Source organism: Aythya ferina (assembly GCF_964211825.1).
Source record: "Aythya ferina genome assembly, chromosome: 1".
In the NCBI taxonomy this organism is placed as follows: Eukaryota; Metazoa; Chordata; class Aves; order Anseriformes; family Anatidae; genus Aythya; species Aythya ferina.
Window position 1 is genome coordinate 110,712,453 of NC_140296.1, and position 13,735 is coordinate 110,726,187.

The 13,735-nt window shown below is 48.3% G+C and overlaps 1 protein-coding gene across 4 annotated transcripts in view; it reads right to left on the reverse strand.

Moving 5' to 3' along the window:
* Positions 1-13,735, reverse strand: part of ILDR2 (immunoglobulin like domain containing receptor 2) — a 34,704-nt gene that overhangs the window by 16,151 nt on the left and 4,818 nt on the right. For 2 of the 4 annotated variants that reach the window (XM_084506287.1, XM_084506286.1), the window contains exons 2-4: positions 10,521-10,853; positions 9,343-9,462; positions 917-973 (exon numbers count right to left, since the gene is read on the reverse strand). In XM_084506287.1, the coding sequence (XP_084362413.1) occupies positions 917-973; positions 9,343-9,462; positions 10,521-10,853 (510 nt within the window). The remainder of the gene's footprint in view (positions 1-916; positions 974-9,342; positions 9,463-10,520; positions 10,854-13,735) is intronic. The other 2 variants (XM_084506289.1, XM_084506288.1) reach the window with 1 other exon arrangement.

A 13,735-nucleotide genomic window follows, 5' to 3' on the forward strand; every position in this document is an offset into this window, starting at 1 on the left:
ATACTGAAAAGGCCGATCCCTCTCCTACCATGCTGAGCTTCCAGGGAGCTCTGGGTTTCACTGGAGGTGGAGGAGTGTCTGCCTTCTCTCCATTTGCATCTCTGGGACAGCTTTGAAAATAGCTTCACACATTTATATGGAGATGTATTTCTGCACAGAAGTGTGAAAGAATGCCTTCTTGGGCACCGTCAGGGGATGATCATGACTCTAGGGCTAGATGTTCCCACAGCTCTTCCCTTCCAAGGACAGCGTGTTGCAGTCTGTTTCCTCTTTAAGGAGTGCCCCAGTTGGTGGCTCTCATTAGTTTGGCTAGCGAGGGAGTTGTCACGGGCAGAGACCCCTCGCAGCCGGCCCAGCCACCTGGAGTTACCTAGGACAATGTCCAGGACACACAGTGCAAAAGGGCCCGTGCCACAGCCGGGTTGCTAGCCAGTGCTCTATTTCTAGCACCTCCTGTGCTGCCATCTGGGGCGATGGCTGTAACAGTACCTGCAGCACAGAGCCCAGGGAGGGGAAGCTACTGGTGCACGAGAGAGGATGACGTACAGGGCCATATGGGCACACGAGGCTGCTGAGGTCTCCACAGGCTGGGGCAGCGTTGCCTTTGTTCTAGCTGAGAGCTTGATACAAAACTTCTGAACGGGGCTGGCATTTCTGCTCTCACGCTGACCCTGGCACGGCATTAACCATTTCTCTGAGTCACCTCCCAGCATGGCCACTCCTCCCCCAGTCCCAGCATCAGCTCTCAGTTCTCAACCCAAGACACGTTCCCAGTAAGCAATAGGCTTTTTTCTTTTTCTTCCCCAGATAAAGTACACATAAGAGTAAAATGTACACCACACAAAAGATGCTGCAGAGGGATAAACAGACAAGATGACAGACGACTGCATAATTAAAGGGTGAAATGGCTGAATACCTGGCATAATCTCCACAGCAAAACTGGGCAAGAGATCAGCAAGCAGCCCTGTCCTGCCTAGAAAAGACAGAAGGAGGAGAAGAAGGAGAGAGGTTACTGCAAGAAAAACACACTTCCCAGCCCCTGCCTTTGCCACCAGTCCCCTTCCTCATCAGCCCACTCACAGCCCTGGCAACCACAGATGTCATCGTGCTCAAATCCTGGTGTCTGCTTCAGCACCTCTACCATTTCTCTGCCCTTGCATTTTATCAATTTCTCTCTTCACCAGCAGTGCTTGGGCAGAACAGAGCTTCTCTGAGTTAGGCACAAAATGACAAGAAGAGGGGGGTCCCTTTAGTGTGATTAGAAGGTAGCATCTTTCTGGAGTTATGCCCTACACATGCAAAAAGCTCCTGGAAATATACAACATCCCTCCAACAGAAAGATTTGGTTTACTTTAAAATTATACTGATGCAGTTTGAATGGATGTGCAACATCTTTAACCCAAGGCCCCTGACAGCCACATGCATTCAACACCCACAGGTGGTGCCCTCCCTGTGGGGCTCTGCAGCTCCAGAGACAGCTCCAGGAAAGCACAACTGCAAGTATGTGCCACTTCTTTCCAGATGCACGAGCAGCTTGGTGAGGCTGTATAATATATAGCCAACTCTGGAGTGAAGCAAACCAACCAGGGAAGGACTCATGTACAACTTCACAGAATCATTTTGCAAAAGGAAAAGAAAAAAAAAAAAATTGACTTTTAATTTAGAACTGAACACAAACAGAATCCAAGCTCAAAGGCAGCTTGGTGCCTATTTGTTTTGGCACTGTGTGTCTGGGATATTTCTAATACACAGCAAACATCCTACACAGTGTTCAGCTATAATTCACACACACTTGTGCATTGGCAGAACAGGACTGTGTGCCGTTGTGTCCCTCTTTTAAATAGCACCGGGATCGTGCTCAGTCTTTTTAAGACATGCTAGAAGGTAGGAGAGCAGTGCTCTAGAGAGGCATACGTTGTGGCTGGACCTTAGCTGATGCAGCTGCGGGTTAGCCAGTGAAAAAGGCAGTAGAAAGCAACCCCACGTGTCCTCCAGGTCCCGCACAGAGCAGTGCTCAGACACAATGATGAATTGGGCCCCAAGTTCCTCGGCCTCAAGCCTGTCCTTGAAGTGTGTTATAATAAAAGAGATTGCCACTCTCTGTTTTTCCTCAGTGCTGCAGCTGAGCTTCTGTAGAGATCAAAAATCCACCAGGATGCCTGCTGGAGCCATAATAAACATCCTCTGAATACAGGCAGTGCTTTGCAGCCAGTTGCAACTCATCAAAGCTGTCTAGGGCTCATTGTACCACCACCACGAGGTGCTCCCGAAGCCTTAGCAAACGACACGGTTCAGGCAATTGTTCCTCATTTACTACTTCGAAACAGGACTCCTGCCATCCACCTACTGCAATATTTTCATCTGCATATACAAAGAGTTCCACGACACTGGTAGTCCATTTGCTGGAAGGCTCAAGTGTCCAAACTGCTCACAGGGAGCTTGTTAAATGAAAACACTTATGCATACTCTCTGCTCTCTAGATATGAGCATGCATATAACACGCACAGGGTAAGTGTCAGGTGTCACAAGTGGGCTCCAAACGTATGCCTTGTGTCGAGATGTACCACATTTACATTATGTTCCATACGCACATTAAATATATCCTCTATTTTCTTGGCATGCACAAACAACATGCAGTTCTCGTGCAGGACTCCGCACCTGCCTGTGAACAGCATACACATGGGCCACAAGCTCGCAGAGCATTGAGGCATACACCTCCACGCAAGCTTCTGTGTAGTCCTTGCCCGACAGCAGATGTCAGTGGCCAAACAGCTGGAAGTAAAGACCTAATGGGGTTTGGGGTGGCAGAGGTCAGGTAGCAACAGCATAGAGTAAAAGCTCCATCTTGCTGGCCCAAGAGGCTGCCTGCTTTGTTTTGAACCTACCCAGAAAGCCTCAATCCCTGCACGTGCTGGGGCCTCATGATCCCCAGGAGGAACTAACTGCATGTTCAAGGCGTAAGCAGCATCCCTCAGAAACAGCAGTGCTGTTTTTCACAGCAGTGCTGTGAGAATTTTGGTTACAAAGACAACTGGGGGCTCTGTCCCCATCCCAAATTAATTCCCCATTAATCCTTCTCCCCACCACCAGGTCCAGGAGGGTGAGGCCAGGACTAGCCACAGGGACGAGGCAGGCGGCTCAGGCCAGTGCCCGTCACAAAGGCTGACCTTTCTCCTCTGCCAGCAGCAAGGAGCAAAGCCAAAACACCCCAAAGCAGACCACAGGTGCCAAGTTGCAGCGCTGCCCCCCCATCTGCAAGGGCTCTGTGTCCTCTGTACAAGCCCCCGCCCCTGAGCCCCCACCAGGCACTGCGGGATGCAAGAGGGAATAGAGGATATAGAGGATGGCCCCATTTACCAGGGTCGTCCAGGAGGCTCTGACTGAGCTAGGAGCTTGTCCTCATCCCAGCACGGATCTGGGACACGTTCCCATCTCTATTCCCACCGCGCTGGAGGCTGCGCTCCCCCCGCAGCAGGCACCCCTTGTGCCCCAGGCCTTGGTCAGCCCTGAGGGGGGAGGCAGCCCGCCAGCCCCCAGGCTGTGGCAAAGGACCACGGCAGGAAAAGTGGAGGAGAAAGGGATGAGGGAAGAGCTGACGGGGTGCAGAGCAGGTCCCGACGGTGCAGCGGTACATGGGGCACATGGGGACAGCAGTCAATACACAAGAGGAGGGCGGGTGGCAGCGCGAGGGCACAAACAGCAGCGGCTCAAGGAGAAGCCGGAATCAAGCAGCTACTTAGCAAGAGTCTGCAGAGAAAAGACACGACAATAATTAGGGAAAGTGGTACAGCTGAAAAAGAAGTGAGAGCAGGAATAAAGGAGGTGCAGGTGCAGTCAGGAACACAGCAATAGGGTAAATACAGGAACATGGTAAACACTGGCAACTGCATAAATACCACAAATATTGGGTAAATACGGGAATAACTGTTGAATTGGTGTCCCTGTTGGAAACCACCTGCAGCAGCAGGGCCCACGGGAGGCAGCAGCTGCAGAGGGAACAATTTCTTCCTCAGAGGCGGAAAAATGTGCCAAGCCATGCCATGGCCAGAGGCCTTGGCACGGGATGCTGCCCCGAGGGGAGGCTGGAAAGCACCGGGGAGGAAGCGTGGCGCCTGTAAACCCGCCGCTTTTCCAGGGAAGCTGCTGCGAGATTTATTGGGAGAGCAGGGCTCCGCAGCGAGTAGAGCCCTGTAAACTTTATCCTTTCTTCCCATCCTTCTCTTCCCTCTTTCACTCGGAGGGAGAAACAGCAGCAGCCCTTCTCGGAGATCAAAGTTTTAGCAGGCAACAAAGACCTCCGAGGAGGCTGTTGCCATGGCTGCCTTGGTAACGGAGGCCTTTTAATCACGCCAGCCTCCTTTGTGAGCAGCGTGTGGCTGTCGCTGGCAAATAGGGAGGAAAAGAGGGGTAAAAAAAAAAAAAAAAAAAAAAATCCTTGGCAACAAGTAGCACTTGTAAATGGTGTGAAATAAAGAACCAGGAGCGGCCTGGCCTGGGACAAGCGGGATTGGACAGCAGTGACAAAGGAGGCAGCGCAGCGGTGCGGGGCATGCAGGAGCAGTGGACACAGGACGCCCAAGGAGGATGGAGGACGTGCGTGCCGGGGCTGGGGGGAGGCCAGCGGCCTTCCTGGCCTCCAGGCCTCGGCCAGCTTTCTCAGCAGAGGCTCCCACGCCCATAGCTCCCTTCGCCTGCTGGCGCTACCCGCCGTCGGTTGCGGAGGCACAGCTCAAGGTCGGAGAGCCCTCGCTGGGACGCTGCTCGCAGACACATCCCCGGCAGAGATCTGGCCCTCTGGTCCCCAGCACGTGGCTGATAGCACCACCATCCCCGCCAACTGCTGCGACCAAGTGCTGGCTCTGATGCTGCTGGCAGCCTCTCAGTGAAACACAGTGCATCCCAAAATTGTCATCTTGAATGGAAAAATTTTGCCAAGAACTTTCCCATCTCCGAAACCACATCAACTTTTATAATGAAGTCTCTCCTGGCAAGCAGGAGACTCCAAACCTCCCTTTATTTATCCCAGGTATTGAATCATTTTGCTGAGTAAGAGCCATCTTATTAGCACTCCTTGCCATACACTCACGTCCCAGGAGAGACTTATCCTCTCTGAAAGCCAACGCACGTCTCTATTAGCGCATTAGTTACTGTACAATGTGCTGTGTTTATGTGTGTCTACCTTCATTCCTACCTATAGGTATTGCACTTGATAAATTTTGGGTTTAGACTGCATCAGTATTGGCTAGTAATACAAGTTACCAAAGATCTTGGTTTACCAATCAGGTAAGTATCTTCTGACTTCAGAAGTTAAGAAAAACTCGTGCTAAAACACAATAATGATAGAAGCTGAAGCATCTGAAAGATTACTTATAAAATAATATTTCACTAATATATCATTTATGCAGGCTGCCGAATCGGATGGAGAAAAAGTAGGCAAGAGCTGTCTGGCAAAGCACATGGCTCACCAACCAAAGCATGAAACCAACAACCAGGATTAGTAGATCACTTTCCTGCCTCATCCAGGAACTTGACATATTCTTGGGAATGAAACCGCTGTGTCTTGAAGCATGTCTAAGCAATGCATGATCTCGTCAAGCAAACATTCCCGAGCCTGCACAGACCTATGCATTTCAGGGCAGCCAGCTATGCCTGCCTACACCTACAGCCATTGCCCTCCACATATTAACAGCCTGGGAAGGGAGCAGCACAGCTGCTTTCACAGGACCCCGCAGCTGATTAGTGAATTCTGGCTTTTAGAAAGGCTTACTGGGTTATATGCAGTGCTGTGCAATCAAGCTAGACAGCTTCTCAGTGTGGGCTGGGCCACATGAAGCTAGGACAGGGTATCTTCTGGCACCGCCCTGCACTCCTGATTCAAAGGTTACTCCAGGTACCTGCATCCACTGTGGCAGTGCACTCGCAGTTTCCTTCAACAATGAAGGAAATGCTGCGCTGAATGACTTTATTAAAGCCCACGGATGTTCTCATACAAAAAGCACTCATAGGTGCTATGAATAACAACTTGATTAATAGCACTGTTTGTGTTTCTAGAACCAGGTCACTCCACTGCTAGCTACTGAGACAGAAATGTAGACTTTTTTAAATTTAGGATTCAGCCTTTTTGGCTCAATCATACATCAGTTCTAAAAAAAAAAAAGTATGAAGTTGCAAATGGATTCACTAGCCCAGATGTAATGCCTGCAAAGAGTTTTAAAATTCTAGTAAAATACAAGTGCAGCAAGCCTCAGATGATTCCTGTTGTGCAATTGCTAAGCCCTGCATTAACCCTGATTCAGCAGAAGTGGAGTTCATACACTTTCCAGCATGCTAGACCCTGTTAGGAGATGCCAAATCAAAATACAAATATTTGATAAAAGTGTAATAATACTTTTATATTGAAATTCTCTCGTTTCTCCACAGTAGGTTCACTCTCTTTCTGTGCTTCTGAGGCACAGAGGTTACCATCCCACTTCCCTTGCCTGCACCGATTTCCTTAATAAGGGTTGAAGACCCTGATAAGCAAAACCTACTGGAGGGTCTTTTCAGACAAGTACGTGAGCACACAGTTAACATCAGGTATGCTTTATAAAACCTGTCAGCTTTGCTGGGCATGACTGGATGTACATAAATGCTTATGTGCTTTTCTGAAATAGGCCTGAAATGAAGACAGCACGTGGGATTCTCTGCAGCTACTTGCAGTTGCCCAGTCTGTGTGTGCGCCAATGTGACACACTGAAGCAACAAAACACGCAATCCCACCATGACCTAGGCAGACTGGCTACTTAGACTCCATCAGAAAACTGTAAATAGAGCCAGAAATCTGTGATTATTTCCCTAAGAAAAAAAAAAAACAACAAACAAAAAAAAGGAACACTAATTTATTCCAAGTTGTGACAAAGCAGCTTTTGACCACGTGCTATGTTGTGATTCACCATGTAAAAGCAGGATCCTCTACTTTCAGCTAAGTTTCTATCCATGTATTGACACTACTAGGCACCTACCATTTTTGCCTCTCAGACCTTCCAAGGTTCTGAGCGACACTAAATCGTCCTGTGAAGCAGCATCTTTCTCTGACCTAAACACACCTGTATATCTTTGCATTAGTATGCAGCAGCCCCAAAACAAGCAATGTAAATTGCATCTGAAAGACCACTGCCAGCACAGAGCAAACAGCAATGTGCTGTGGGAATGGCAGTATCTCTTGCAGACACTATCTCTCTGATCCTCCAACCCCTCTCACAAGGAACCTGGGTTCCACTCAAAGAGCAGCAAACAGTAAACAAAAATTTCTTACCATGTGTCTCCTAGGACTTGTAAAGTGCTCACATCTACATTTATATTCAGTGTCTCCCTGCAAGTCACTAATATCTGGGAGCACAATGATATGAAATAAAAATGTCCCAGAAGGTGCCAGAATATTGAGAAATGGTAATTTCACCAATGGCTGCCTCCTCCTCCTCTAGCCATCACTGGGAGAAGGTAAAGGAAAAGAGAGAAGACTTCTCCTTCAGCATAGGCAGAAGGAGAAGTCTAAGGTGGGAAGAGGAAGAAAGGAAGGAAGATGATTAGGTAACCTGGACTCACTCCAAAAGCTGGAATGTTGCCTCTGTACACATTGCCCAGGAAAAGGAATACACACAGGCTGCACCAAACAGCATGAGGCAGAACAAAGTATGCCCACGATAAGTATGTTTTCATGCTGCTGCCAAACTTAGCTAAGCGCTGCACAAAGTGCAAGGTCAGACCCACAGGCTGCAATGAACAGAAAAGCAGATGCGGTCAAGATAATATAGCCTAAGTGATGTTTCCTCCCAACAAGACCACCACAAACCGGGGCCAGGAGCATCACCAAGCCAGCTTCAGAGGAGGGGATTTCTTTGTTTTCCCACATGTAGTCCTCTGTACACATGAAAACGAGATTCTCCCTGTTACCATGGCACTGTATCATCACTGGTGCCTGAACACAGTTGTAGATACAGATACGAGAAGACACCAAATCATGGCAAGGAAGGTGAGGAAAGGACAAAATTCAGAGTCACAGTCAGCTCCTCTGAGGCTACCTGACAGCTACAGCTCCAAATGGCAGAGAGAACCTCACCTGAACTAAACACAGGTCAACCTTGGGCCTGTTATTAACCAGCACATGATAAAAAGGCACGCTGTGGATTTAAACGAGGGTATGACACCACGTTTTGGAGGAACTTATTCTCCAGCTGTCTGCCACCTGAAGGAATAAGTAGAGGAGATTGCACTGTCCCTAACCCATGCCATTCCATCTGATTTATTTTGTGATGGCATCTCCAAATAAAAATGTCAAATAAATTCTCACCTGAGCCTTGAGATTAAGGCCACTTGACAGACATGTTCTACCGTATGCCTCCACGTATCACTACACACTACAGACCCAAGATTTTTTTTAACATCACAGGATGTACAGAATCTGTACGCTCAAAAACCGTACAAAGACACTGACCAGGCAAACACTGGTGTCAGCAGGTCTTACAGTAAGTTAGAAAAGCCTCATTATACCTTTCTTCAGCAGTACGGTACTATAGTTGGGTTAAAACAAACTCAACAAATGCCCCTGAAGGCTCAATTCCTTTCTGTCTTCTCTCGTAGCTGGGATGGGTAATTTTTTTTAACCTACAGAGAGGCAGACTGTGGAAGCCAGGGCTGAAAGCTAATCCCACAACTAGGCGAGACCACACTGCACGAGGAAGCCTAACAGACATACACAGAGCCAAGAGTGCATACTGCAGGTCCTTGTAGTGGCAGCACCAGCTGAGACCTGACTGAGATTGTGGAACTGTAATTCTAAACGTACAAGTACAATTAGGCAGGCAGAAAAATATCCCAGATTGTCACATTCAAGCAGATAAACACAGTGCTTTTTGACATCCCCACAGGTCAGAAAAGTAGAGCCAAGGGAAGGTTAAAAGACTGCAAAAAGCATATGATTTGATGTCTTCTGGGTGTCTATTTTTGAAAGACTCAATCTCAAGTGTTCACTTTGCTGCAAGTTTATTGTTTTGCGCCTTAAAAACAAGGGTTCTGACTTTCCCCAGCCCTGCACTTTCTGTAGTCATTTACGCCTGTGTAATGTGTGAGCAGCGTGGGTGTAAACATTACTATTCTGGTTTGGCAGCATTTGCCACCCACTTTGCCTAGGTGTGAATGACTGCACAAGGTGCAAGGCAATGGTGAAGGTACTGCGGGGACTGTTTTACATAGATTTTACACCCATAGTAATACGGTGTGCAGATATGCGGAGAGGGAGGGAGAGAGCGGAAGGAAAGATGCATCACCTATTGACCCAAGACTCAATCTGGCAAGAGGTCTTACCAAGTACAAGCAGCTCCACTGATTCTTCATTCTTGCCCTCCACATCATCTGGTGTGATGATAAGGCAGTAATAGAGCCCACTGTCTCCCCACATCAGCTTCCCAATCTGAAGGTCTGCATCTGAAAGGAAAAAACAAAAAGTCAGGGGTTCCCTCCAACACCAGTCGGTGGAGGGGGTCTGTCCCCGCGTCCCAAATCCAATTAATTTCCTTATGAAGATGAGTGGTTAACCTCATTCAGAATATCAAGAAATTCACAAAAAAATACACAGATGTGGGACTCTGTGGCAGTAAATGGGAAGACAAGTAATGCCACAGAGGAAGCTCACTCTGCAAGCACTGAAAGCAGAAGGGATAACTAACGTTACTCTGCCTTCCCATCACCACATTCGTGCCATTCAAGAAGGGATTAAACAGTCCTTCCTCTGCAGCACTTCAGTTATCTGCCAAAGAGATCATATGGAGACAAAGGAAAGCACTCACCCTCGCCAAGGCTGATCACATGCTCGCCTCACCAAGGGGCCCTGGACTGCCCCCACTTCTGGCTAGGTGGTCTCCTGAGCAGAGCAGAAGCCTTACACATGTGACAGGGCAAGGTTTCTCACACAGACTCAGTCCAGGGCAAACATTTAAGGACCTGTCACCCTCCATCTCCACCCACGTTGGCTTCCCCCCATAGAAATCTCTCCCACACTACCCAAGGCTGTGTAGAGATTAGGTTCACAATGAGGTGAGCTGGTGAAGTCTAGAGCTAAATGAATATGAGGTGTAGGGTACTTTTCTTATTTTGAAAAAAACAGTGGAGTTTGTAAGAAGAAAAATCTAGCTCATAGAGACTGAAATTATACCTCTTGCTGGCGACCCTGTGTGAAGGAAAATCTATATACAGAGCAATATGCAGAAGCCAGAAATAAAAAGCTTAGTTTTCAAAGGGAAAATAACACTGTAGCAGGATTAGAAACCTACATAGAGCAGCATGAAGTGCAGCACCAAAGGAAATGACCTTTGGGTCCAGGGTTGGTTGGCTGAATCCTAAACATCTGTCATAGGAAAGTCTGCTGGAGGGGAGGGAACTCTTATAAGGAAGTTAACTCAACAATTATTGCCAGCCTCCAGTACCCCAAATTGCCAAGGATCAATTCCAGCTCCCATCACACATCCCGTGGGTAGGAGAGTTACCGTGGACAATGCTGACGTCTCGTTCCTTATAGAAGTCCCCTATAGTAACGGCAGATCCTTGCTTGGAGGCCACGACGCGGACTGTCCTCCTGCTGTCCACACAGTCCAGGTAGGGATCCCAGTCCAGGTTCCTCTTGCTCATTGTCTGTACACCAGAAGTCGCCATGCCCAAAGCTTCTCCCATCCGGTCCTGGCAGTATGATTTATACCTCCATTGCACCACCGCTGGTTGGGTGGAAGAAGTAGAGAAATGGCAGCGAAGCAGAGCAGGCTGAAACAACATGGCCACCTTCTTCTTCTCAGGCACAGTGACTTGCAACCCTTCCACCTCAGCTAAAAGACAAAAACATGAGCATCATAAAAAACATTGCTTGAAGAGCAGATTATGGCACTTTATCATAGCATCACTCTCCCCACGTGCATAAAATGACAGCACCAGATCTCCTCTCTGAAGGTCAGGCAGCACACAGCGCCGGCCCTGCACACCGCCCTGGTGCCCAGGCACTGCTGCTTGCTCTGCCAAACTAGAGATGCAAGAAAGAGTAGATCCAAAGCGCATAGCTCCTGCTGTGGCTGGCATGTAGCGCTAAGAAAAATTGTTCCACGTGGGAGGTATGGAGAAAAATGGCCCAAACACTCAAGCTTTTCACATTCCCACGGAGGATACGGACCTCGACACGTAATGTTTATCTACCAGCTGACGGGAAAGCTGCAGCCTGGAGCTGATGTATTAAGGCTTCTGAGAAGATACATGGGAATGAAATAAATACAGGACTGCTGCCACATCCTTGTGTAGCTTCGGGAGAAGCCAAGAGATGGTAAGCAATGCCAGCACCGAGCACTCAGGGGAGTGAGGTACTCCATCTACCCGCAGCACAATGTCCGAAGCCTCCCACACATGCCCCTCATTGCTTCCTGCACTGCAGGCAGCACTTACACAACGCTGCAAACACACACAGACACTTTCCCAAGCCTGGATGTGCCAGCCTGTGGAAGTACAGAAACAGCCCAGGAGCAAAGTGGGGCATCTGAGAGGGAAGAAGTTTGTAAAGGGGGTCTGCTTGCTGCTGCTGAGGAACATCGGGGCCCAACAGCAACAGTTCATATGGGAAAAAGGAATCAGTTTCAGTATGACAGCAGCTCCCTACACACAGCTATGCTATACCCCAAGGCCCAGAGCAGTGCACACTGAAAAAGAGGACAAGACACACGGAAACCTTAAAGTGGAAAGCAAAAGAGGGCATTTACTTTGCATCACAAGAGACTGCTGGGCTTAGGTGAGGCTTAGGGAGGAATGCAAGACTGAGGACAAAGCAAGGCTTTGGGGGAAAGCAGTAGGAGAGAAGGGCAAATACCAGTAAAGAATAAAACATAGTAAAGCATTGGGATAAGCATAGGAAGCAAAAGGATAAGTAGACATGATAATCAGGGAACCAGATGGAAAAAGCTGAAGGTGTCTTAGCCTAGGTCAAAATTATTTCAAAGAGCTGGAGCCAGGTTGCAGGAGATGAAGAAAACATGCAGAGAGGAAACAGTCAGCAAAAAATAAACCACCCATTCCAGAAGCTGGAGATGAGGAGATGGAAGCTAGCAAAAGAACTGAAATGGCAGGGGAAGTCTTTAGGATCGGGGAATAAGGCAGAGAGACAAAGCAGTGGAGCTTAATGCAGAGAGAACAGTAAGTACACCAACAGTATGACAACGGCGGGTCAAGATGGAGACAGCCGCAGACCTGAAAAGCAAAAGCAGGGAAAGGTCTCACGAGAAGGAGTCAGAACCACAGCAAAGTGAGAAGCTTAGACCAACACTGAATATTCATCTCAGCAAGTTATCAATGTCCACAGTATAAATCACAACAAAGCCTGCAAACACCAGTCAGGCGATAAATACACAGTATGGGCACCAGCTAGGAAGAAAGCTTATTTGAGAGAGATAAACTAGTCACTGATAGCAACAAAGAGTTACTAATCGAGGCACAACCTGACCCTGGGGACTACTAAGCGAAGGCTCGCAGTGCACTGGGGTGCTACAGCATCCACAAGAGGAATGCTATATTATGCATATAATGGATGCATGGCCTTATGCATACAGCACTATATGGAAATTGCACAGCAGACATCGTGAGTTTTGATAAAAGTGCCTGGACCCAAATCCAAATGCTGATGTTCTCCAGCGTGCCATGAAAGGCAACTGGGGTCCCAGCAAGATGCTGCCACAGGAGAGGCAGCCCCTGAGGTGCAGGCAGAGACAACTCGAGCAGCACCAGCTGGGACGTTTCTGCCGGGCCTCCTGCTCCCAGGGCCAAAGGGGCAGGAGCGGGGGGGGCTGCACAGCACTCAGCGAAAGTCACCACTTGGTTCTCCTGGTGACATCTTATCCCCTCCTCCCCAGAGGGCCGTGCCTCTGGGGCTGCACGTGAGCCTGAGAGGCATGACAAACACTTTGAAAAACGAACGGGTCCCGCTCAGACCTACATCTGGCAGCTCTGCCTGACCCCACGCAGTCTGCGGCCAAAGTCGACGCATGACGTGAGCTGACAAAGTGACTCACCACGTTACTTCAGCTTCGGGGACAAAACAGTGACACGGGGAATATTTAAAGCTTCCCCCTGCGAGCGAAGTACGCCGCTCGGTAAACACAGTGCTTTCGGCTGTCTGTGCGCTGTAGCCCTCCTTCCCTGTTAATGAGATTAATGAGCTTGGCAAGCCGGGCTCCGCTTTAATAAATGATTAGCTGAGCTTTAGCAAATTCTCAGCTGACGAACTTTCCCCACCCCACTCCCATGTGGATGTCTATATTGAGAAAAGAAACTTGTAAGCCGCTTTTGGGAAAACACAGGACTTCTTTCCAAAAGCATTTGGGAGATGCACAGTAAATTATCTGGCACCTTTTATATCCCATCCCAAGGTCTTTATTAACTTTTAAAGTATTCTTTTCGGACCTTTCCCAGAAATAGCATCTGAGAACAACCCAGTGCCTCAGACAGAGACTGGAGCAGTGGAAAGTCTCAATCTATTTAAGTCAAATTCTATATAATTATATATGGCTGCCCTGAGAAATTATACACCTGTTATTTCCACTGCTAAAAAAAAAAAAATATATAAGAGAATCTATTCACGTAAGGTGTCACTGTTGTAACCACAGCCATCCAAAAGGCCAGGAAGACGCTAGGCTGCCTGAAAACAAGATGGGAGCTTTACACCTACCAGTTATGT